The sequence below is a fragment of the Spermophilus citellus genome (genome assembly GCF_964194105.1).
Source record: "Spermophilus citellus genome assembly, chromosome: 1".
NCBI lineage: Eukaryota > Metazoa > Chordata > Mammalia > Rodentia > Sciuridae > Spermophilus > Spermophilus citellus.
The window spans coordinates 93,073,563-93,100,246 of record NC_138182.1 but is presented as its reverse complement, the minus strand read 5'-3'; the positions used below and the strand labels follow the sequence as shown (position 1 = coordinate 93,100,246).

General features: G+C 40.5%; 2 protein-coding genes across 2 annotated transcripts; one reads left to right on the top strand and one right to left on the bottom strand.

The window, feature by feature from the left end:
• Positions 1 to 1,412: 1,412 nt before the first annotated feature.
• On the bottom strand, positions 1,413 to 2,345 carry LOC308644682 (olfactory receptor 14C36-like; the record flags this gene model as incomplete). The annotated part of the gene is made up of 1 exon (XM_081286195.1): positions 1,413 to 2,345. One exon carries the CDS (start codon positions 2,343 to 2,345, stop codon positions 1,413 to 1,415), a length of 933 nt encoding a protein of 310 aa, XP_081142321.1.
• Positions 2,346 to 23,470: 21,125 nt separating this feature from the next.
• LOC308644640 (olfactory receptor 2H1-like) lies at positions 23,471 to 24,457 on the top strand (the record flags this gene model as incomplete). The annotated part of the gene is made up of 1 exon (XM_081286048.1): positions 23,471 to 24,457. The coding sequence occupies exon 1, from the start codon at positions 23,498 to 23,500 to the stop codon at positions 24,455 to 24,457; it is 960 nt and encodes a 319-aa protein (XP_081142174.1). The 5' UTR covers positions 23,471 to 23,497.
• Positions 24,458 to 26,684: the final 2,227 nt, after the last annotated feature.

Here is a 26,684-nt window from a genome sequence, read left to right as displayed (position 1 = left end):
AGTATTCCCTTGTTGGCAGACTTTAATGCCTTAGATAATTAATCACACATATTGAAGATTTTTTATTTTCCTTGGTAATAAATACACTTATGCTTTTCTCCACCTTTATCCTATTAGTGTACTGGTGAACAAGATTGTTTTTTAAAATTTGGAATTTAATATATTGATTGTGACATTGCATAAATAATTTTTCTCATTTTGTTATATAAGCATTTTTAGGTAACTTGACTTTGAGCCTATGTCAGTTATAATTAATGATTAGCAAAACATATGCCAGGGAGGACACTAAAATGTTTGGAGAGGAATATCTGTGTGAGATGATGTGTTGCCACAAGTGGGCTCAGGGGTGTACACCTGCAATCCCAGTGGCTCAGGACTCTGAGGAATGAGGATCTCAGGTTCTAAACCAGCCTCAGCAACTTAGAATGTACCTGAACAACTTAGCCAGACCCTGTTTTCTGTGACTAAACAGAAAAAGGGCTGGGGCTGGGCCCTTGGGTTCAACCCTGCTGAAAACAATAGCAACAACAACTTAAAGATGGCCACAAGACAATAGCAACTTGTCTTTCCAAATTTCAGGAAAATGGGGGGAATTTTGGAGTCCACAGAAGACACACTCTAGGTCAAACACTTAAACATTCTGTCTTTGGTCATTATCAGGCATGACACATCACCATAGACATTACAGAGTAAACCCTGGGGGAGGAACAATCAGAAGGCTGACCTCAACTCAACCCCCAAATTAGCTCCCTGACACTGGGTCACTGTGGACATACTAAAATCCTGGCAGCCGATGTGCCTGAGGAAGGCAGGTGCTCTTCCCCAGAGGACATATTTGACTGTGGGGCAAAGGGGGTGGTAACCAGCACTCTCTGTTTACTTCACGGACAAAGAGTGTCTTCCTTTTTCATATTCCAGATGGATAGAAATATTATTGTGATTATCTCTAAGTATTTGGTAAAATGTTCTTTAGGATTTGACATTCGTATATTTTCATATTAAACTGACATAATTATGTATCACAGTGCTTAAAATATGCTTTCCATTTCTCTCTGCAAGAGCAGGCTATTTGACTATGTGTTACCTCCATGTTTTATTTGTAAAGCTTTCCTCTGTGACAGCAACTGAAACAGGTACTGTTTATATATAATGAAACTTTAATGTATATATTTACAAATGATTTCAGAAAACACAGTGAATTATATTTATATTTTAAATGCATTAATAAAATTACACATTTCATGAAGGATCCATGGAAATGATATGTTAAATCATAAAAAATGAATTTATGAAATAACCTAGCTTATAATAAGGTGGCTTTAGGATAGGCAGTGTAACCTGTAAAGCCCACCTAGGAAGATCCCTTAATCTCATTGAACTCCACTCAGTGATATTATGATAACACATCTTTATCATTTCCCTGAGAACAACTGTGTTCCCATTACTCTCCCCACAGCGTCCTTTACCTGTTTGTTCCTCAGACTGTAGATGAGAGGATTCAGGAAGGGAGGAACCATTGTATAGAAGGCAGAGAGAACCATGTCCTGGAGTGTGTCAGAGGTTGCTGAGGACCTCATGTACACACCTGAGCCTGAACTGAGGAATAGGGAAAACACGAGGATGTGAGGGGTGCAGGTGGAGAAGGCCTTCCCTGGGGCTCTGGTGGGAAATTTCAGCACAGTAGAAAATATGCGAAAATATGACATGATTATTATACCAAAGGATCCCCCACCAACTGCCACAGCAGAGACAAGAAGGAGGACCATGTTGCTGGTGGTGTCAGAGCAGGAGAGCCTCAACAGAGAGGGGACATCAAAGAAGAACTGGTGGACCACGTTTGACTGGCAGAAGGACAGACGGAATGTGTTCCCAGTGTGCACACCTGCATACAGCAGACCACTGAGCAGGGAAGCCAAGGTCATGCGGACACAAATCTGAGGGGTCATGATGAGGGGGTACTGGAGGGGCTGGCAAATGGCCACATAGCGGTCCCAGGCCATGATGGTGAGAAACAGAAATTCAACACATGCACAGAAAATGACCAAGAAGATCTGTGTTGCACAGCCAGCCACTGAAATGGCCCTATTGCCAGTGAGAGAGTTGACACAGGCATTGGGGACAGTGACAGAAATGAAGCACATGTCCAAGATGGACAGGTTCCTGAGGAAGAAGTACATGGGTGTGTGCAGGTGCTTGTCAGCAGTGGTGACAGTGACAATGAGAAGGTTCCCTAACAAGGTGCCCAGGTAGGTCATTGGGAATACTGTGAAATAGAGGAAACTCAGATCCCAGCCATCAGGAGAGCTCAGGAGGAGAAACTCAGTTACCATGGTGGCATTGGCCATTTGCTGGAAATTCTGGTTGTCTGGAAACATAAAGAGAGAAGAGAGAGGAAGGAAAAAAAAAGAACATGTTGAATACAATTGCTGGGGGCTGGGGTTGTTACTCAGTCATAGAGCACTTGTCAAGCATGTGTTAAAAAACATCCATTGACAATAACAATTATTTGAAAAAAATGAAATTACATATTCTTGTTCAAAGTATTTTTTTTTGCATTTGGCAGTTGCTTTCCCTGGAGAGGAAGGTCACTGTTGGTTTTCTGATATGTTTACTCATTTTTGAGCAGAGTGCACCTCCTAGGGCAGGTGTGGAGGTCTGAAGCCCAGGGTCTGGGTGTGACCTGCAGGAATTGTCCTCAGCTCCCCATCAGACCTCCCTGACCTAATGAGACACCCATGTGGAGCATTTCCAGGGGTTTTCCCCTTTTCTCCTGCATGACCACCTGTCTGACAGTGCATTCTTTAATATTCTCAGATTTATTTACCTTTAATTTATTCCATGAATATAATTTCCACATTATTGTGCCATTGTATTCAAACTTAATAATGCAAATAATAATTACTTTCTACTTTTTTAATATATAGGAAACTATTTATAATGGTGGAGAATATATCTTCATGAACACGAAAAAATTGGGCTCATTTGGAAAGCGTCTCAAGAATTCACTTTCCCACCCAGGCTCACAGGTCCAGTGTTGTGAAAACTGAGGTGACCTGACTGCACTTGGACTTGCCTGCAGTCTCCCACTCTCACTGATGCTCCCCAGGACAAGCATGATGCTGTCTTATGGCCACAGGACCTCAGCCAGACCAGTCCCAGCCCCCACTGAGGCTCTTTCCTCTCCAACTGAGCAGCATAAGGACTTTTCAACTTCTAGGCTCCAGCCCAGCTGGCATTGATTTAAACTTCTACTTTTACCTTATTCTATTCTTATTTCATGTTCAGCACCATGAAGTTGAAGCTTCTTTTGTCCAACACATAATTTGCCTTAGTCTTGGTGACACCTTCTATTATATTGATTTCTTATCCATGTCACAATCCCACAAACTGAAACTGGCTGTAAACCCTAAAAGGAAGGTTTGGCTCATAGTTTCAACACTTTTGCAGCAGTTCACACCAGTTCACTCCTGAGTCACCTGCATCTTCATCTCCTCAGCCCTCTGCAAACCGGGGTCCTCCTCAGCACGTTGTCAGGTTAACCACACACACTCTTAGAAAAAAGTCCTTCCTTCTCATCCTGCCTGAGCTCCTCTGGAAGTCTGTGTGTCTTCCAGGGCAATAGGTGGGTGGCCAGACTCAGGTAGGTTTCTGTTAATTTGTTTTGAGTGTGAAGTTCAAGGGATCAGTCTACCTGCAATCTGTTCCTCCTGACACACACCTGACATTCAGCCTGAGGGACCATCTTGTTCACTGCTGACTTTGTACTGTGATGTATGAATTTCCTTTTCCCTTTAGTAGGTATTGGGCTTTAAAGGAGACTCCACTGGAATCTTTCCTCTGAAAGCTTCATAATCTCTAATTTTTCTTCCAATTTTGTTGAGTGTTAATAATCAACGTGGTACACCACTTTTCAGCCAATCAATATATATTCATCACTCCAAGTCACTGGTACAAATTCCTTGATTTGGGATCTTGTATTATCCATCATTTTACCTTTCAGTAGCAGTGCATGACTTCCTGTGCAATGGTTAATAACCTAGCACCTAGTGGCATTGTTCAGACCACTCACTTAGACTGGCTTTCTTTATGCCCCTGATTTACAGGTGAAGAGCTCCCAAGCAGGCTGTGCCCCTTCTGCACTCCTGTAGCACACACAGTGCAGGGTGGTGTGAGGTCAAGTGCACTTGCAAATCGAGATGTCTTTAAAGCACCACTCGCCCAACAAATATTACTAAGGAAAAAAATATGGTGACAGGTATTTCAGACCTTGAGAATTTGAAAAGAAAAAAATATTGGTATTTTAAAATAAATTGATTACCATTAGAGGACAAATATAATAACACAATATCTAAGGTGTAAATATATTTGACAAATTGAGAATGTGATGGGTGATGTGATAATTCCATGTTAAAATCCTAGCAGCTTCTCCCACTTCTATACTGACTTCTGGGCACTCGATGGGTGGTTGCTGACCAATCCCAGGCATTTGTGACAAATATTAGTTGGAAAATCAACTATCTGTTAGGATTTGGAAGCTGACATAGAACCACTTGAGACATTTTCTTTGTTTCACTTTTTTTTATACTAAACCATTTACTGTTTTTGTTTTTGCAACAGAATTTAGTAATTTCTCTAGTAAGTATTTTGCATTATATCAACTTATTTGATGTTCTTCTTTGCTTATGTGGTTTAACTACAACTTGAAAACTTCTCTAAATTTAACTTAATTTTCTCATGGGTGAGTCTCCTAGAAAACTTCGGACTATGGATGTGATATAGTAAATATATGAATCACCACCTAACTTTCATAGGTACTCAGAGTATTCTGAAGATCTCGAAAATATTATTACTTTATGAACCTAGATTTTGAGAAATAAGAAATAGGCTTTAATTTTTGTAGTTTGACCTCCATATTTTTAGAGTGTTCAGAACTACATTCTCTTTTAATGGGTGAAAAATTCTTATTGAAATTCCCTTGGAAAACACAAAAGTTGGGGAAATTTAAAAAAAAAGAAAAAAACAAGATCAGATATTTTGAGGGTTCAAAAAATAAGTACAAGGAAATGTTAGCAAATGTTTAATGCCAGAAGTATGTAGAGAGACTGCTCCAAGTGCTTCCCTCTGTAAGTGGGGACGGTTTATATTCTATATTCTATAGATATAGCAGTAGAAAATACAGCAAATACTACACTGTTTATGAGACTTCTCTTGCCTGTTATTCTTGCAAAATTGACCAAGCATTTCCTGGGAGAAATATGAATGAGATGGAAATTTGCTGAGCAGCATCAAAATGAGGCTCAGATGAGTTTGAACTCTAATTGCCAAGTACTCACTTCTGAGTTTCACCCGTTTTCAGCCTGGGAGCAGAACTCTGTCTCTCCTTGGAATCTCCCATCCACTGTGTCTGCAGCCAGATGGGTCAGTCCAGCTAGCTCTGTACCATGTGGGATTTGGGGAGCTCAGTCATCTCTGCTTTATGTGAACCTGGTGCCTGGCCAGTGGGAGCAGGGCCCCTGGGAGCCCAGAGCTCAGCCTGCTGAGACAGCAGGAGGCCTGAGCACATTAACAGGCAGTAGCACCTCCAGAGCCCAAGAGAGAGGACCTGGCCATGTGCCAGGGTGGGCAGTGGATATCACAGTGGAACTCCTCTGCTGAGCATCGCCCTAAGTCATTATTGGAAATCAAGTAACACTGAGGAGAGAATGATGGTGCTCACTTTGCGTTTTAGTCTCTTCTACCACGCGTCCTGCGCAGTGGTTTCATTAATGAGGTTCTGGCATTCAGTTAGTTAGAAGAGATCAAAATAAAACACACAGACAGTACCTTATTTTAATGCTAGGTCCGAGACGGCTCGGTCTCCCTGTTTCCCTGCCTCCAGCCGCTCAGCAGGGCAGCGAGGATTACTCTGGGCTAGCAGGAGAGAGAGAGAGCGAACACGCCGGGGATCAGCCTTTTATTTGGGGGAAACAAGAGATTCAGGGGAGAATTCCATCCAATGAAGGTTGAGGGGGGGCTGTACTCCAAGGTCAGGGTCAGTGATTGGGTCTCCAGGGTCAGTGGTTACGCACACCCCCACACGGATGGGCTCTCTCATCAGGAAAGGGTCGGGATAACTCCGACACAGCCAGAGTGCCTCAGGCCCTTAACGGGAGTCACCCAATCACGTGTCAGAATGGCTCCCCACATATTCCCCCTTTTTATTCTTAACAATGAGGCGGCGGTTCACTCTCTGGAGTCCCCGGATTCTTGATTGGAGGACTCGCCATCCTATAGTTACAATACAAAAGAGAATTAACAGCAAAGAGAATAATCCAATAATGTACCAAGCGGAGTGTTTAAGAATATTTCTAGGGTTGAATCCATTTAACTCCTTCAATATTTGGTTAGCCAAAGAAGAAGGATCTGAAAAATCAGCTCTATTATTTTGAATGTCTTGGATATGGTGATGAAGTTCCAGAATATCCAAGCTATTATTACTATTTTGCCAAATACCTAATAAATGGGTTTTAACCTTCTCCCAATCCCAGAGAGAAGCATTGTACTTGGCAGCTGTAACACATACATACTTATAATTAGCATGGCATTTAAGCCTTTCCTTAAATTTTAAGGCTGAAAGTTCATTACCAATGTTAATAACAGTCGCCTCTAAGGCGTTTAATTTAGTCTCAATCCTTTCATCAATATTTACTTGATTACGCAGAGCCTTGGAAGTATTTTGAGCTAAATTATTAAGAAATTTTGCATGCTGAATATTCTGAGACAATGTCAGAGATGCAGAGACGGTTGAGGCAATAAATGAGACCAGTGCTAAGACACCAACAATTATGACTCCAATAGCACGTTTAGGTCTTGTTAGCTGGGCATGAATTTGCTGTAAAACTTGTAAACCAGCATCAGCATACCATGGCTCTGAAATATTAGCAGGTAATAAAACAAAAGAGGGCTGATGAAGTATCAGCACTCCTTTTCCTCCATTATACCTAGAAATACAATTGGTTAGGTTGCACTTATTACAAGTAACAAAATATCTATCATCTATCCATCTAACTTTTACATTTCCAATAATTAAAACATAAGGAGATTGGACACAGGCTCTTAGGCCATAGCAAGATCCCTCTTTACAGTTCTTGCCAACAAATTTTGGTAAAGGTTTGTCTGAAAAATGTAAATATTCTGAGGCAGCAATTAAACGCCAAATATCTCTTTGAATGCCTCCTTCACTATAAGTCAAAATATTACTAACAAATCCTGTAGGTGTCATAGCAGAATTTCTTCGTAATAGTCTCTTATCAATTTTTGGAGACCAATCTAAAATATACCCACTAGCTTTAGACACCTTATGTTGTACAGGAAAGGTATTTACACAATCCATCCATTTTGGAAAGGTGCCAATTTCAATTGTAGAACTATTTGGACAGTGGGGTACCGGTGGAGGTTTTGCAGAAATGACTGGCTTGTTATGGGAAAGTCCCATCTTAATTATTGATCTAGTATTAGGTTTTAAGTCTCCATAAATAGAATTATTTGTCAGTCTAGGTTTACCAATCGCTGTCTTTTCTTCAAATGATACTTTCAGACAGCCAGCATGTTTATCACGTGACCAACATAAAGGTAATTGGGCACTGTAGCCAGAATAATTAAATCTAGTCACATGATTGGGAGTAATATGAGCATCTGTAAATCCTCCCATCATGAATGAGTCATTAGTAAATACTGGAATAGATTCTCCAGTCCACACAGCTGGGTGTACCAGGGGTGGATCTGGGAAATAAGTCCAATAAGTGTCTACTTGATTCCCTTTTACCTGACAGCCCAGTAGGGCAATTACTGTCGCTACCATCAAGACTGGTGTCCTGTTCTTTCCTAGGCGTCGAAGTATTTGGGAAGCCTGGGTTGTCAATTTCTTCACATCTTTCCACGAAATCAGCTTCTCGGCTGGTTCAATCTGGTCTTTCTTCATCTTTTTCCGATATCTCCTCCTTCTGGGTTGTGGCTCCTCCGTGTCTATCCTCAGTCGCTTGAGTCTGGGTTCTATCTCCTCCATGTCTGATAGCACGTTCAGGCACCCAGATAGGACGAAAAGCACCTTCTGGAAAAATACAAGCATGCCCTCGGCCCCATGATATTAACGGATCTGGGCCCTTCCACTGACCAGTCTGTAAATCTTTCCACAGAACTCTGCCTAAAGGGCCTGTCACTGAGGGAGACATTTGTCTCTCAGCAGCAGTGTGACCTTCTGTGTCACAGTTTAAAAAATTTAAAACAAATAAGGCATGATTAAGGCTATTCTGGGGAGTCATTATCTTATTCCCCCTTTTTAATTTTTGTAATTGAAGTTTAATAGATAAATGAGCTCGTTCTACAATGGCTTGACCTTGGGGGTTATAAGGAATTCCTGTTTTATGATTAATTTGAAACTCTTGGCAAAATTGTTGAAAAGCAGAGCTTACATAAGCTGGAGCATTATCTGTTTTAATCTGCATAGGACACCCTAAAACAGAAAAAGCTGCTAAGCAATGAGAAATTACATGTTGAGTATTTTCCTTAGTACGTGCTGTGGCAAAAATAAATCTAGAATAAGTGTCCACTATGACATGCACATAACATTGCTTACCAAATTGAGGAATATGAGTTACATCCATTTGCCATATTTGATTTGGTTTTAAACCACGGGGATTTACCCCTGATGGCAGAGATGGAGTGTAAATAACACACTTAGGGCATTGGCTTACAATCTGACGAGCCTGTTCTCTGGTAATACTAAATTTTTTACGTAAGCTAGAAGCATTTTGATGATGCAAGGAATGGGAAGCTAGGGCACAGTCATATGAAGACATCTGTTGACAAAAAGCTACTAATTTATCAATATTATCATTACCTGCAACCAAAGGTCCAGGGAGGCTAGAATGTGCTCGGATATGTCCAATAAAATATGGGTACTTCCTCATTAGCACTGTCTTTTGTAAATTATGAAATAATTCAAATAACTCCTGTGATGAAGTAAACCCAATAACTGAGGTTTCAATATTTTTGGTAACTCTGACTGCATATAAGCTGTCAGAATAGATATTAATAGGCTCATTTGAAAAATAATCTAAGGCTAAAATCAGGGCTTGAAGTTCTGCCCTTTGAGCTGAAGTATAAGAAGTTTGTATTACCTCTGTATGAACACGGCTGAAGAAACCTGCCTTACCAGAGCTGGAACCATCTGTGAACACCGATAAAGCTCCCTCTATTGGATGGGAAAGTACAATCTTTGGAAAAATAAGTGATGTTAATGATGCAAATTGTACAATCTTATCACGAGGATAATGGCTATCTATCTGGCCAGGGAAATCTGCAAAAGCTATCTGCCATGAACTAGAAGTTTGGAAAAGCCAATTAGTCTGTTGAACAGAAAATGGAATAATTATGATATCAGGCTCAGATCCAATTAATTGTAAAATCCTAGTTCTACCCTTAATCACTAATTGAGCTGTAGAATCATGAAAGGGAGTTAATGTCTTTTGAGGGGAATGAGATAAGTAAATCCATTCAATAACTCCTAATTTTTGCCATATGGCTCCTGTTGGGGTATGTTCAGTTGGAAATATTAATAAATACAGTATTTCTTTAGGATCTATTCTAGTAAGCTGTGCATTTTTAATTGCAATTTCCACTTTCCTTAAGGCTGCTTTGGCCTCCAAAGTTAGTTGACGTGGAGAGGTTGGAGAAGGATTTCCTTGTAATATCTGAAATAAAGGACTTAACTCAGAAGTAGTTAACTTTAAGGATGGTCTTAGCCAGTTAATATCTCCTAATAGTTTTTGAAAATCATTAAGGGTACGTAACTCCTTAACTCTTATCTGAAGATTTTGAGGACGGATTGTACTCCCTTGAATTATCTGACCTAGATATTGAAAAGGAGATACCTTTTGAATTTTTTGAGGAGCTACACTTAAACCCATAGTTGTAAGTGAGGTCTCTGAGTAAAAATTTCTGAAAGTACTTCTGAATTAGCATGGGCCAATAATATATCATCCATAAAATGAATAATGTATGCATCAGGGAAGCTATTTCTAATGGGATCTATTGCCTGATCAACATATTTTTGACACAGGGTAGGGCTATTACGCATTCCCTGAGGAAGGACTTTCCAGCAGTATCTTTTAACAGGTTCCTTAAAATTAACTGCTGGGACAGTGAAAGCAAATTTTTCACAATCTTCAGGATGTAACCTTATAGAGAAAAAACAGTCTTTTAAATCTATTACCATCAAGCTGTAATCTAAAGGAATGGCTGTGGGGGAGGGAAGTCCTGGCTGTAATGATCCCATAGGCCGAATTGCCTGGTTTATTGCCCTTAAATCCTGTAATAATCTCCAATTTCCTGACTTTTTTTTAATAACAAAAATAGGTGTATTCCAAGGGCTAAGTGTTGGTTCAATATGACCAGTTTGAAGTTGTTCTTCAACTAATCTATGAATTATTTTAAGTTTTTCCCCTGAGATGGGCCACTGAGAAATCCAAATAGGCTCTTCTGTGAGCCACGTAATTTTTTTTAGCTGTTTTAAGGATCGGGGAAGTACTCAGTGTCCCTAATAAAAATTTTGACCTGAAGTATTTACTAATTCTTGTCGTGGAGACTGGCTTGTAAACAGATATTTTTTCTGAAAGTTTTTCCTATCATCTCCAGGAAAATACCTCTGATTAATTTCTTTAACTGACCTTATAGAATTTGGGGTGACTAGTAGCAGTCCCATTTTGGCTAGTATATCTCTTCCCCATAGATTAGCTGGTAAAGACTCTAACACATAAGGCTTAAATATTCCACTGTTCCCATCAGAATCTTCCCAACGGAGATAGTTGGCACTTTGAGCAGGCTGTGAAATTTTTTTTATTCCTTCTAGATTAGCTGAGGCTGTATGTAGAGGCCATGTCCTGGGCCAAAATCGGCTGGACAATATTGAACTATCAGCCCCTGTGTCAATTATTCCTAGGAAATTTTTATTATTAATTCTAAGTTTTAATAAAGGGCGTTCTTGTCGCACTAACTGGAACCAATATACTCTGTCCGGCGGTTTAGAAACTGAATCTGCCGGCAGGTGCCTTTCTGAGACACAAGGCAATAATATTAATTGAGCAAAAATATCCTTTGGGGTGAGTCTTAGGGCATAATTGGATCTTACAGTAACATATAATTGCCCTTTAAATTCTGAATCTATCACACCAGGTATTACTTCAATAGCTCCCTTTAAATTATTACGCCCCAAAATTAAACCTACAGTATTTTCAGGAAGTGGCCCGAAAATCCCAGTAGGGATTTGTGTTGGTCCCGTTTCAGGATCTAATTCAACTGTCTCTGAAGGTCCTAAGAAAACTGTCTGTGATCCATGTCTCTGCTCCGGTAAAAATCGCGGACTGTCCTGGTCGGCGCCGCTAGTGACGTCACACTGTGCGACGTCTCCCCATATTGTTTCTGGGCCCGGGGAGGGGCCGAACGGAAGTTTTTTGTCCCCTCGCTAGGAGGAAATACTTGTGGCGAGAAGGCGGGCTCATCCGCGCCACCCGAATCAACCACGTGGCGCCGAGTCCTGCAATATCTATTATCGCCAGTAGATGGAGCCCTAAACCTAAATTTGCGTTGGCGACATTCGTAGGCGAAATGACCGGGTTTTCCGCAAACGTAACACTTGCTGCGGGACTTCTGAACTGAATTTTGTGGCCCCAAAGTTTCCTTTAATACTGTTGCTAAGGCTACCGTTTGCAACTGAGTGGAATCTAAGTCAGAACACAAGCGAATATACTCAGAAATTGTTCCTTTCTTACGATGGGGGCGGAGAACATCTTGGCAAATTTTGTTTGCGTTCTCAAAAGCCAATTGTCTAACAATAAATTCGCTAGCTCCTGGGTCTCCGATGGACCTGTTCGCAGCCTGATATAGTCGGGCTACGAAATCTGAATAAGTCTCACTGGCACCTTGTCTGATTTTGGTAAGAACTAAATTGGACTGGTCCTTGGGGACAATTTGCCTCCAGGCACGTTTTGCACAATCAGTTATTTGATTGTACACTACAAAATCATAATTTAACTGTCTTTCTAAATCAGCAAAATCTTCAGTCCCTAAAAACATCGCTACTGGCGTTTCTATGCCCTGTCTTCTGTTTCTTTCTGCCTGTTCATTACAAAAATCAGTCCAGTAAGTTTTCCAAAGTAAGTAATTTCCCCCGCTCAAACAAGATCTGGCTAAAAAAACCCAGTCACTAGGAGGAAGGGGTTGTGAGCAGATATTTTCTATCAGACTCTGAACAAAAGGCGAATTTGGGCCGTACGTTTCACATGCATTTTTTAATTCCTTGATAGTTTTAAATGGAATTACAGCATGAATTCTAACTCTCTGATTTTGCTCATCAGTTTGCTCAAAAACTGGAAAGAGGTGAAAACCAGTAGTATCCTCCCCCATTTCTTGAGCCTTCTTAATACCTTGCTGAACTGGGGTAAGAAAAGTCATCTTTAATTCAGCACACCTGTTAAATTTGGTTCTTCTAGCAGGTATCGGCTGAATTTTAAAGGCTTGGGCAGGTGGTGCTAAATGCAATCTATTAAAATTTCTCTCTAAGTCCTGAGTTTCTATGTCTAATTCTTCTTCCTCAGACTGCGAGCTGCTATCAGACTCTGTACTATCGCCATTTGGAATTTGGGTTTCTAACTCACGTGGCTGAGAAGAAACCTGAGCCCCGCTAGGAGTTTCCTTTGTATTTTCCTCTCCAGGAAGATTGGTTACCACTTCTGGAGGGCTCTCCAAGATTAGAGATGCTTCTTCTTTATCATGCTGTTCTGTATAATCTGTCTGCGGGCTAGCTTGCACATTTCTAACCTTTGTTTTAGCTCCTAGCGCTTTTGTTTTAAAACGGCTCAAAGGAAAGGAAATTAACTTAGCCTCAGGCTGATTTTCCATTTGAATAGACCTAATGGCTCTTTGAATACCTCTCAGAAGCTCTTCTGGTGGCCACGGACTCTGGTCCATGTATTCAAAGAGACAAATTTCTAGGGCCGTCCAAGTTTTCTGTATATTCTCTATGCCTCCAGGTATTTCAGTAGAAAGACAAACTCTCTGTAACTTTCTTCCTAATTTCTCCCAAGTAAGTAAATTTGGAGACTCTTGGTCACAAAACCAAGGACAATATTCACCTACAATCTTTAAGAATTGCAATAACTGAGTTTTCTTTATCTGTTTTCCTTTCTGATTAATTATACTGTCTAAAATAGTTAGATACATTTCCTTATCCGAAGAAGTAGAATTTCCCATTTTAAGTAAATTAACGTCTCTTTCCTTCAATAGTTCCTGGTACTTTTGTGACTCAATTGTCACTTCTTCCTTTCTCTTATTTCTTATTTTCTTTATTCTCTTTATTACTTTTGTGACCCAAATGTCACTTCTTCCTTTCTCTTATTTCTTTATCTTCCTTATTTCCTCTTTATTTCTTTATTTCTATTTCCTTATCTTTTTAGCGCGCGCTCCCACTCAATCTAACTAATTCAGAATGCCCCACGTTGGGCGCCAATTCTACCACGCGTCCTGCGCAGTGGTTTCATTAATGAGGTTCTGGCATTCAGTTAGTTAGAAGAGATCAAAATAAAACACACAGACAGTACCTTATTTTAATGCTAGGTCCGAGACGGCTCGGTCTCCCTGTTTCCCTGCCTCCAGCCGCTCAGCAGGGCAGCGAGGATTACTCTGGGCTAGCAGGAGAGAGAGAGAGCGAACACGCCGGGGATCAGCCTTTTATTTGGGGGAAACAAGAGATTCAGGGGAGAATTCCATCCAATGAAGGTTGAGGGGGGGCTGTACTCCAAGGTCAGGGTCAGTGATTGGGTCTCCAGGGTCAGTGGTTACGCACACCCCCACACGGATGGGCTCTCTCATCAGGAAAGGGTCGGGATAACTCCGACACAGCCAGAGTGCCTCAGGCCCTTAACGGGAGTCACCCAATCACGTGTCAGAATGGCTCCCCACAGTCTCTGCCCTCCTTCACCTCAGTGTGAGTGTGGGGTGTTTACAAGGGATCAGTTAACAATAAGGGTGGTGGGCAACTCTCTCTCACTCACCCACCTGTAAGTGGGAAACCTCTAACAGTATCTACAGGTCAGCAGCATCATTTCTTATCCTTGAGATGAAATCCACATGATATAAAGTTAACATTGGTAACAGTCCATGGTTATCAATTCAGTGTTATATACTATATTTCAAAATTGCACAACATCCAACTATATCTTGTTACCAAATATTTCTATTTCTTCAAATGAACCATCTAATATATTACATACGCTATATCTGCTTATCATTAATTACAGTCACTGGAAACCACTGTGTATAATCTCCAGTTTTTAATTTATATGTCCTAGACTTTTTGTTTGACTAGAATAATTCAATACGTGTTGCTTTTATGTCTTAACTCTGCTTGGTGTTTTCAAAATTATTCCACATTGTAGCGTTTACCACTATTTCATTTCTTTAAGTCAATGGATAAGAGTCCATTATATATATACACCAGCATTTAAAAAAATCTATGTCCACTGATAGATGTTTTTCCCTTCGCTCTTTTAACACAATGTGGGATTTGATGGTGATCTTCTATAGGGGCTTCTTTGCATCCTGGGAGAAAGTACACATGAATGTGGTCTATAATCCATCTGATGTGTTGCTGGACTTTTTTGCTAGGTTTTATTGAGAATGTTAGTCTATATTCTGATCAAAGCAATTATTCTGTAATCTTCTTTTCTTGTACTTTGTGGTCGCTCTCTTCTCCAGTGAGGAGGTCCACAGAACAGTGTAGCGGAGAATGTGGCTATGGAGTGACTATTGAAGACCTCCAGAGACCAAGCAGGAAGCAGGTCTGATTTTATTTGCAGTTACCATGTATATATACTCAGGCAGTAGCCAAGCAGATTACATGCCACCACCAATACAATTTTTGGCCAACTGTCCTTGCAGTGACCAATTGAGGAACAGGCCTTGGAGTAAGAATAGAGACTGCAACACAGGGCCTCATGGCCAGGTCTGTGCCTATGGGTTAAGAGGTTTGCTGCTCACAAGCCTAGCATGGGGGATGGTTTGCCACACAGATGCCTTTAACGTATGCCATGTATGCAGAACTCCATGCATTTGACCCCACATTGTGCTGCCATTTTCCATATTGTCTTTAACTACTCATCCCCCACCTTGTACCTGTCCTAAAGGAAAAATAAGGAAGAAAATAAATCTGTGTTGATCCAGAAAAAGAGAGAACAAATACCTTGTATCTATAGCCATAGGAATGATGGCCACCTTGGTGTTTAAGCCACTAGGTCTGTGAGATTGAAAGACCCAATAAGCAGGCATGTTACTGCACGGTCCCAGGGGGCTCCAAGGCTAGGAAAAGAGTACAATGTAAGTGACTTCATCTGCAGTAGAGACAACATTACTTATTATGTCTATACACCTTATTTGACTTTGAGTCCCATAGACAATGAAAGGAAGGAAAATGTCCAGGAACAGGATTCAGTATTTGACTTGGTCACCATTGTATAGCTAAAGGGTGATCCTACATTCCTGAAAATTCAAAAGTTACAAAGGAATCTTTAACCTTTTGTACTCGTATTGGTACCGACCAAACTAAGGCCCAGAGCCCAGCACAGGGAAGGAACACTGATAATGATGAGCCACAGAGGGAAGCCTAATGAAGGACTGTCACAGAATGACCCGTGAGCATTGTCTCCTTGTCTCATTCATGATCTTCAGCAGACCCTGGGCCAAGGCCAGCAGCCTCCACTCCTTTATGGACATTTCATGTGAGACATAGTGAGCAGGACCTGGCGTTGGTCATCAGAACAATGTAGTTTCTAAAATAAGACCAATCTCAGGTGTACTGGTGATCAGTCTAGCTTTCACAGGTTAACTATCATCTCTAGTATAACCTTCCCTATGTCTAGGAAGAAAGTACAAAATGCAAAAAGCATTATAAAAGAATACTAAGTCAGATGCCTAGAAACAAGTTTAATGGAGAAAGAATGATGTGGATGGACACCTTCTCTTCAATCCATCAGCAGTGTTCCACAAGTGAGGGATCCAAGATAAAAAGGACTCCTCTGTTTTTAGATTTATGAGAAGGAATGATCAAGAAATCAGGAAAGAAAGTTAAGAATAATGAAGAAGAGGAATCTGCTTTTTGGAGCCCCAGAGGGGTCCAGGGGTCACAGTGCTGACTTCCCTGCAGGCCATGGAGGGAGAGGAGCACTATCACCTGCCATGGAATCCTGTCCATCTTGGCCTTGGACTGTCCCTGGACTATTGGAATTGTCTTTCCTCCCATCCCTCAGGACCTCAGAGAGGCCAGCAGCATTGTTCAGGGCAGAGGCAGATGCAGACTCCTCATGAACACAACATTCATCAAACATTCTCCAGGGTGGGGCAAGTGAGGTGGGGGCCTGCCCCTCCTAGGCACAATGACCTCTGTGGAGGTGGGAGGCCTGTGCTCAGGGCTGAAGCAAATCCAGTTGTCCTGTGGGCTTTTTCTTTAGAGGGATGCATTAAGTCTCTAATCTACAGCAAGCACAGTGTGAAAACAGGGCTTTCTCAGCAGAGGCTGGAGCCATACTGATCCTGGCAGCCAACAGCAGCCCATTGCTCCATGCACCTCCCTGAGCATGCTCAGAGTCATGTCCACCATGCACCGCAGGCATGGTCAGTGGTTTTTGTGTCAAGTTTCTGAGTCCTTGAGAGACCTCCTGGCTGCACTCCCAAGAGTTTACATTTGAATTTATACACATGCAGAGGGACACAGAAAAAAAAAAAAACACCTTTTACTCAGAATGGTCTTTATTATTTATATTTGTGCCTGGGATAAAATGTATTACTGCCAAAATGTGGACGTTGTTTCATAGCTCAGCAGGTAGTCTCATATATGGAGTAAGTCTTAAATATGTTACTGCTTTCTCTTTTTCTACAGTTCAACCTAATGTCATTTTGTGAAGGATGAATAGAAATAATAGTGTAAATCACAAAATTATTATATTAAAACTTTCATGGGTCTTAATTAAGTGATACCAGGGTAGGGAGTGTAACTTGTAAAGCCCAGATTTGAAGACCTTCATCTAATCATAAATCTTAACAGTAAAGTTAGGCAAATTCTGACAGGCAGCTTTATAATTTCCCTGAGAACTACTCTCATTGCATTACTGTCCCCACAGCATCCTTTATCTGCTTGTTCCTGAGACTGTTCCACTTGAAAATGGGGGAAAGGCTGGCAAGGTTGGCACATGCCTGTAATTTCAGTGTGAGGCTGAGGCAGGAGGATCACAATTTCATGGCAAATCTGTGCAACCCAGCATGGACCTGAACAACTTAGCAAGACCCTGTCTCAAGAATACCAGTGGCAGTATGTCCATAGCACCTAGGGGTGCTGTTCTTGTGCCCCAGGACCTCTGGCAGGATCCAAAGCCAAAGAGTGATAGACATCTTCTAAATGTGCCAAATCTCAATGAAATCTAAACCAAGATTCAGTAAGAATTTCATTCAGTTTGGCATGGTTTACTACAAAGAACTCTAATGTGAGCTCACAAACTGAGGCCTGTCGGTGTATCCTGTGGCAAGCAATGTGGTTTAGAATTTTGAATAATACTTTTGTTTGAATTTCTCTTTCTATTCATTTATATTTTCAAATTTATTAATTATATTTCATCTTATATTTGGACTTCCAAATTAATTATTTCTCTTTTAATATTTTGAATTTTGTCTTATTTTACTCAAGATTTTAAGTAGTCTTTTTCAAATTATTAAACATCTGCAGCAGTTTCTACATTTAAGTTATTCTTGACATAATTTTATTTTTTCTGTTTTATTTGAAACCCCAAGTTTGCTGACTTACAATGTTAGCTTCAATTTTTGTTTCATATTTCTCCTTAGATACCTCATACATAATATTTGAGTTCTATTTCACAATAGCATCACCTAATATTACATTTTTCTTTAAAGAAAATTATTTTTATCATCAATTCTGATTGTAATTTTCTATCATATGAGGCTTTTTCCCTGGGGGCTTAAGAACTTAGATCTTTTTGTCCACCCAGGGATGCCAATTGCTGGGTTTTGTTCATGACTAAAACACTCATGGGTCACTCCAGGGGAACTGGGCTAACTGGACTGTTCAAAATAACCACACAAGAGACACAGATACCTTTTTCATTGGGGTTGTGTGACAGCTCCTCTGACTTTAAGGGTCCTCAGAAGGAGAGAGAGAGAGAGAGAGAGAGAGAGAGAGAATGCTCTGACCACTTTTATTGAGAAGAAACTATTCAAATGAGGCAAGGGGTCAGGTTTCAGAGGGCTGAGTCTAGCTTCATGATGTCCACTGTCAGCAGGTTGACTGACACCTGGTAGGCCACACCCAAGGGCACAGTAAGATAAGGGGACACACAAAGGCATTTCCATGGAACACTCTATCCTAAACAGGGCAAGGGGTTATATTACAAAGGAACAGGTTAGCATAGCTCCACCCAATGGGGCTGTAGCAAGAGAATGTCCCTGGAACCCAAGAAGGGAGGGGCTGTCTGGTATGGTTGCTGTCAAAAGCCTCAATCACTCAGCCAAAAAGTGACTCAGTCACATGCAAGGTTGGTCTCCCACAATCATGCTGTTGTTGACTTTCTTCTCACATTTCCTTCAACTTTTTTACATTTGATTATGATGTTTCCTACACTGAAGTATCTTACACTTAAAAGAAGAATGTTTTTATTCCGAGCCATCAAGGTGTATGTTCAGAATATTTTTTGAGATGAGTTTGTGCCTCCCACACCTGCTATGTGATGGATGATTCCCAGGATAATTGATAGACTCCACCAAAAACTGTTAGAAATAATAAACAAATTCAAGAAGTAATAGGATACAAAATAAATACACAAAACAAGTATCATCTCTACAGAGTAATAGCAAAATTGCTACAAAACAAATCAAGAAGTCAATATATTTTAATGGCTTCAAAAGATATCTAAAAATAAATTTAACTGTCTGCTTATGTTGTCTGGGATGAACCTCTTTGTCTTCATCTTCTACTTTGTCATTAGGCATCCCAACCCTCATATTAAAATGTGTTTCTGTCTGATGTAACTTTTCTTTGAATTGTCCAATATCTCTGTTTTTAGTTTTGGAATAATACTTGAAATTGAGGTCAGACAGGCAACAGAGCTGTTTGGCCTTTTTTGGCTTTCTCCTGTCTCTGTTCTGTCTTCACAGCTATTGCAGGGTGGGTTGCAGCAGGCACTCAGTGAACCTGATGTCATGAGTAATAAACCATGCCCTCTTGCAACCTTTAGAAGATATAATCACTAAACCAATTGATCAGTGTTCATGGCAATGGATTTAAGCAGTCAAGTGATAACAGTTAAAGAAGTAGGGAATTTATTCACTGAAGACAAGGGAAACATTTAATTCATTTTATTTTGTTTTTGTTCTTTCAACTTTGCCACATGTTGGGACTGGCCACTAATTACTGTGAGGAACAATGCCCTAGAGACAGTTTCTTGTAATCACTTTCTTGCTTTATGGAAAAAAAATTTGTTGCCCTTTTTCCTCCCAGCTGCTGTTGTCTGTGCCCTCCTTGTATTTAAATACAGAGATACTCAGGGCTGAGACAAGTCCCAAGACAGGTAGGTCTGCAGGTGATGCCGGGCCTGGACACTGCTTTGCCCAGCTCTGTTGCTGACGTGCTTCCTCACTGGTAAGCTGCTGATTTTGTGAGATAGAAAGTAGATATGAAAATAGAATAAATAAAACTAGAAAAGGCTCAGAAGGCATAACAGGTCTCAGACTTCAAGGGGATTGAAGCTATGTGCAACTGTGGAGCAGAATATATTAAAAACACACAAATTATCAACCTCAAGAATATCATGTTTGTGTTGTAGACTTTTCATGCTACAGCACACACACACACACACACACACTCACACACACCTGTTTTCACTACTGTTGCAGAAATCTCTTACCATATTTTTATTTCCCACACCACTTAAGTGAACTTAAAACACCTCATATTTAGAGGTGTGAAGTGAGGTGGAGGATTATTTAGTGAAGCATCACTGTCAAGCAAGCCTAGTGATTAACCATCACACATTTCTTCACTTTACATGTGCTCGTAAGAATCACAGTCAGTCGTAGTAAAACTATAGCTAGTTAGAATTGAAATGCACATGTTTCTTTATGTAAGATAACTTGATGTAACAGCTGAGGTGTTTTTGAGCCCAAATCTGACAATTCCAGAGGGAGGCAGGATCAGGGCAGATTCTCCCTCAGCAGATGAGGTAGTTTGAGGCCTCAACCTGGACAATGGTGGCTTTTGGAAAATACCAGTGCAAAATGGCCATTGTTTCAGTGAGAAGAAAGAGGGGTCTCAGTGAAGTACTCTGAACACTTAATAAGTTAGGAATTGCATTTACATTTCATTTTCAACATTTCAAAATCCAATTGATGTAAACTTTAGGTGCAAAAAATGATATTAGTAAACAAGGACACAAATATCTTGGTAAAAATTTACCTAAAGTATAAAAAAAGGCAATGAATGAAATAGCAATAAAAATGAAGAAAGAAAAAAATCACATAGAAGAAGAAAGGATGGTAAACAATATTAAATGCTTTTAATTGGGGATTTGTGTTGTTCATATAATAACCCAAGGCTAAGCATGAAGGCTAAAATATCAAATAAGCTAAAGCATATTTAAATATATGTATAAGCTCAAAGGTTAATTCCTATTATCAGGGAATGAGTACTATTAACTTATGTACTCTTTAGAAAAATAAACTACATAAACTTAAATAGAATCATAAATATTTTCTTTTAGTGAGGAAGAATTCCCACTAAATTCCCAGATTTGTAATGAAAATGTAAATCACATGCCCACTAGGGCCTTACCATCTTAGTTCTGAATTACAGAGAAGAGATACAGAGGTTATTTATTGGTGGTGTGATGAGTTAGGTAAAAATCAGCCCTGCATGTGGGGCAGGGGGAGGGCATCCCCCATCCCTCTGTCATTATAGAGTTTGGAAAGAGATGGGTTGCTCTCATGAAAAATGCACTCCTGGCAAGAATGGAGGAATTATTTACACAGACATTTTTCTCAGTGTTTAGATAAGAAAAACATGAATAGAAAATACTTCCAAAATAGGATTAAAATCATTACACAAAGTCTGGCACTAAGGTCAAGTAGTATGAAGCTCTGAATCACACTCAAGGATTGACACTTATGAAGGTGTTTAAAGACGTGAGGCTGCATGCACAACTGTAATGCTCCTGGACTTGGGATTCTAATCCATATCTGGCATCCTTTATGAAAAACAGTGCCGTGTATTTACACATCACATCTAATAAAATGTATTATGAAAATAAGAAATCAAACCTCTATAGTAAATATTTTATTGAAGTTACAGTGGGATTACAGTTGATTTTATTGCTTCTTTTAATGTATCTTTATTTATAGTCTTCACAAAATTCATTTATAAAGAAAGCATATAATCTTTTACGAATATAATTCAATACAATTTTTTAAAAAGTAAACACATAATATCACTGACCTCAACTTACTTTTTCCTTTTGTATGAAGAAGCAGAACCTGTTGGAGTCGTTTCAAAAGTCAAATCCCAGCACATAACCTGCAAGCTCTAGTCCAGTGCCAGAGTCCAGTGCCAGAGTCAGCATAAGTAAGTGGTCACTTGAGACTCGGGGGATGGGGCACCTGGAGGAGGGGGAACTCCTAACACAACACAGTGCAGGTCAGTCCTGGGATATGGTGGGCGCCCCAGGAGAGGGGCGAGTTCAGCTGCGGGCCTGGGGCCTCTGCTCCTGCCCCCTTGCCCTCCCTGCTGGGCTCTCAGGCTGTGCCCTGCTCAGTGCTTGGCTTCCAGTCCTTATGGCAGCAGCCATCTCTGCTTCTAGCCCCCTTCACCGCCTTCTGCAGTTATGACAGCCAGCCTTGTTTGCTTTTGTAGAACGCATTGTTTCAAAAAATGGGATGCTTATGATTTATTTGTTCATCAATGTACTTACTTTCTCCATGGACTTCTGAGCTGCACCAAAGCAAGAATTTCATCTCTTGTTCGCAGTATGTCCACCCATCAGAGCAAAGCACCTGGCTCATGAGAATCAATTACTGAAGAACAGTGATAGGTTTCTAGAATGTTCCATAAGATTTTACACTATTTGGCCACATTCAAAGGCTAATTTCCAAATGAACAACTCCAATTCCCTTTCACCTAGCACAAGTTTTATGTCTCTGCCTCTCACGTTCCTGATTTCTTTGGAAGATTTCTACATTTCTGGGAAGACAAAAAAAAAAATCAGTATTCTGGTGCTAAGTTCTGTGTCCCAGTTAGTTTATTTAACCAGTGCTTCTGCCAAACCTTTTCCACCTTGCCAAGTAGAAAATGTTTAAATAATACCAATTTCATAAACATCTCACTTGGTGCCCCCCCTCTTTCTATCCCCCTCTCCCCATTCATATTTCTCTCTCTCTCTCTCTGTTTTGGTACTGGGGATTGTACCCAAGGGCACTTAACCACTGAGCCACATACCTAGCCCTTTTTTATTTTTTATTTGGAGACAGGGACTCACTGAGTTGCTTAACCCTCAAGAATTAGCCGAGGCTGGATTTGAACTCACCTGAGATCTGGGATTATAGGCATGTGTCCCTGCACCTGGTCTATCTCTATTTTTAAGGAATGGTAATTTCTTGATATTTATACTTTATTCCTAGTTGGTTTTTGAGGATTACGATGATGGACATATATAGAGTAGAATCAAGCAGCAGTTACAGTGATTTCAGTTTCACCAGTTCTGGGAATGTCAGCTCTTGTTTCTGGAAGGACCCTGTCACCCCCTTTCTTCTGGAACAGAATCCTCTATGGCCATGGTTGTTGTAGCCATTCATCAGGTAAGAACAGTGATGGGGTTGCTATGCTTGGTTCTTTAATTTACGTTACTTAAGGCCAAGGAAGTGGTGCCCAACCCACTTTACACTCCTTAAACATTGGTATCTCTTCTATGCCCAGGTACTGCTTCAATCACTCAGAGAATGGTACTGAAGACTACACTCGGGGCACAGGACTATTGGTTCTGGGATAATCTATAGCCCATGCATTTCTATTAATATCACCAAATAATGCTAAATAATATCTACTTCTTTGGGAGGAAAACATAGATAAATGAAAGTTAAACTTTTTCCACTTTTAATTCCATGTATAAACATGGGTAAGTGTAAAATCTGGAAGGAGCATGTAAGTATTCTAAGGTGACCATGTAAGGTTTTCATCTAAGAATGCAGGGGCTGCAGATTTTACAGAACAGTTACAAGAGGTGTTGCAAAACCACCTTGGCTTAAACAGACATTTATAAGAAAATCATTGCATCCAATTATCCTCTCCAAATAAATGGCAGTAGAGTCTTTCTCCAAATTTTATACACAAAATCTTGCTTACCATTATGTTCAAGCCCTGATGCCAAAAACCACAGGGAGGACCAACCAGAGCTTCCCTGTCGGCTTTGTCCTGCTCGGGATCTCTGAGTGGCCTCAGCTGGAAAGGATGCTCTTCTGGGTTGTGATCCTCTTGTTCACCATGACCATCCTCAGCAACTCCAGCATCGTCCTGCTATCCTGCATGGACCCCCATCTCCACACCCCCATGTACTTCTTTCTTGGCAATCTTTCCTTCTTGGATCTCTGCTTAACCACAGCCTCTGTGCCCCAGATGTTGTCCCTCCTGTGGGGGACAGACAAGAGCATCACCTACACAGGGTGTGTCATCCAGCTGAGTGTGTTCCTCTGTGTTGGAGCCACAGAAGGCGTGCTGCTGGTGGAGATGGCCTTTGACCGCTACATTGCTGTCTGCCAGCCCCTGCGCTACACTGTCCTCATGCACGGTTCACTCTGTTGGAAGCTGGTTTTCCTAGCCTGGCTGTCTGGTCTGATAGTGTCTCTGTTCCAATCTTCCACCACCTTCCAGTTGCCCTTCTGTCCCCATCACCTCCTGGATGGCTTTCTGTGTGAGGTGCCTGTCCTCATGCGCCTTGCCTGTGGAGACACCACTGCCAATGAGTGGCAGATGACCATCACAGCTGTCATCTTCACCATGGTCCCTGTGGGGCTGATCCTGGCTTCCTATGGCTGCATAGCTCAGGCTGTGAGGTGCATGAAGTCAGAGGAAGGAAGGAAGAAAGCCATTTCCACCTGCTCCTCCCACCTTCTCGTGGTCTTCATGTTTTATGGGACAGTGGCCATGGTGTACACTGACCCTAAGAGCAACTTTGCTTCAAAGAATGGCAAGTTTTTCACCTTCTTCTACACTGTGGTCACACCCTTGTTGAACCCTCTCATCTACACCCTGAGGAACCAAGAGGTACAGGACGCATGTCTGAGACAGCTGGGAAAGTGGTTGAGCCCAAGGAAAAGCAAATAGTGGAGGATTTGAATCAAAAAGGAAGCTTATTAATGACATGCACACAGTCTCCTAAACGGAATCTCTCTGCAAAAGAGGTATAAACCCTTTTGCAAACATACTATTTATATGTTAAACTACAATTGATCACACCATTTCTGTTTATTGTGACAAAACTGTGGACGTTTAGTAAGAGCTATTAAGTTTAAGGCTATATATTGTTTGCATTGGGTGCTGTTAATATTGATCTCCTTCTTAAAGGTGAGATACTGAAGTCTTTAGGGGGCAATATAAGTCTATAGGGTAGAAACTGTGCTGCCTCAGAACCACAGTATGAGAAGCCCCATGAACAACATGAAAAAACAAGGGAACAAAGTGCCCCAGAGAATGAAAGATGCTAGAAAAACAGAATCCATTGATGAAACAGTGGAAGAAATATCAGAGAAGTTCAGAATGTGTGTAGTTAAGCTGATCTGTCACATAAAGTATGATGGAAAGAGTGAAATCAGAGGCAAATTTCAGGAGGTAAAATATAACTTCAATAAAGACAGATTATGAAATGAAATCAAACAGAAATTCTATAATCTCTCGGGCTGAAGACATGGCTAAAGCAGTAGCGCGCTCGCCTGGCCCGGGTTCTATCCTCAGCACCACATACAAACAAAGATGTTGTGTCTGCCGAAAACTAAAAAATAAATGTTAAAAATTTCAAAAAAAAAAAAAAAAAGAAAGAAATTCTATAATCTTGAATGCTGAGAGCCACAGCCGATTTGGATTGATGCATGGCATTTTTGCCAGAAGGGAGTGGTTGAGAGGTGATGCCAGCGAGCCATTGAGATGATGATGGTTATGTTAAGCTGTGTATTCAATTGTATATTAGACCCCTGCTGTTTGCCTCTGGCACCTGCTGCTTTGGAGTTCTTGCAGGGATGCCTGGGGAGTTCACATTGGTTGGAGAAGTTCTGGAGGAGGGATTTCCGGTTGGTGGTATTCCTGGAAGGACCCTGTGGGTGGCGTTCATGGTCGTTTGGGCAATAAAAAAGTTCCTGTTTTGAACCTACAAGTGCCTCATGGCGGCTCAGTTATTTTGTGTCCAGCCAGACTGCGGCACTTGAAAATAAAGTTGACCACAAAGAGATGATGGTAAGAAACCACAAACCGAAATTCCAAAAATTATGGGACAATATGAAAAAACAAAATGTAAGATTTATCAGTATAGAAGAAGGCACAGATATACAAGTCAAAGGAATGCATGATCTTTTCAGTGAAATAACACAGAAAATTTCCTCAAACTGAGAAATGAAATGGAAAGTAAAATACAAGAGTCTTTCAGGATCCCCAAATGAACAAAATTACAACAGAACCACATGAATGCACAAATGCCTAACATAGAGAATTAGGATAAAATTTTAATAGCTGCAAGAGAAAATTATGAGATTACCTGTGGGGAAACTATTTTGGATCTCATTTGATTTCTCAACCCACACCCTCAATGCTAGGAGCTCCTGGAACAACATATACCAACTCCAAAAGAAAATGGATGTCAGCAAGAATCTTATATCCAAAACAATTAAGCTTCAGATGTGAAGATAAAATAAAAACTGCCCATGATAAACAAAAGTTAAAATAATACACAACTAGAAAGCCTGCACTACAGAACATTCTCAGCAAAATATTCCATGAGGATGAAATAAAAAAAAGTGAAAACCAGCATAGGGCAGAACTACATTAATGAAAAAGCCAATCAAAGGAGAAACTAAATCAAGTTAAAAACTGATAATATGTTGTTCCAGGATATCCTGCCTTTGAGGATCTGGGTTGAAAAATCTGCTGTGATCTGAATTGGTCTTCCTTATATGTAATTTGATTTTTTTTTCTCTTGTGGCCTTTAAAATTCTATCCTTATTCTGTAGGCTGGGCATTTTCATTGTAATGTTTCTTGGTGTAGATATATTGTAATTTTGTACATTTGGCCTCTTGTATTTGATTTTCCAATTCATTTTTATGCTTGGGAAATTTTCTGCTGTTATTTAATTGAAGAGATTGTGCATTCCTTTGATTTGAATCTCTGAACATTCCTCTATCTCAATAAATATTAAATTTGGTCTTTTGATGGTATCTCATAATTCTTGAGTATTCTGTTCATGGTTTTTTTTACCATCTTCACTGTGAGGCCAATTTTTCAAGATTGTATTTTTTTTTTAAATTTTCTGAGGTTCTTTCTTCCAAGTGATCTAGTCTGTTGTTG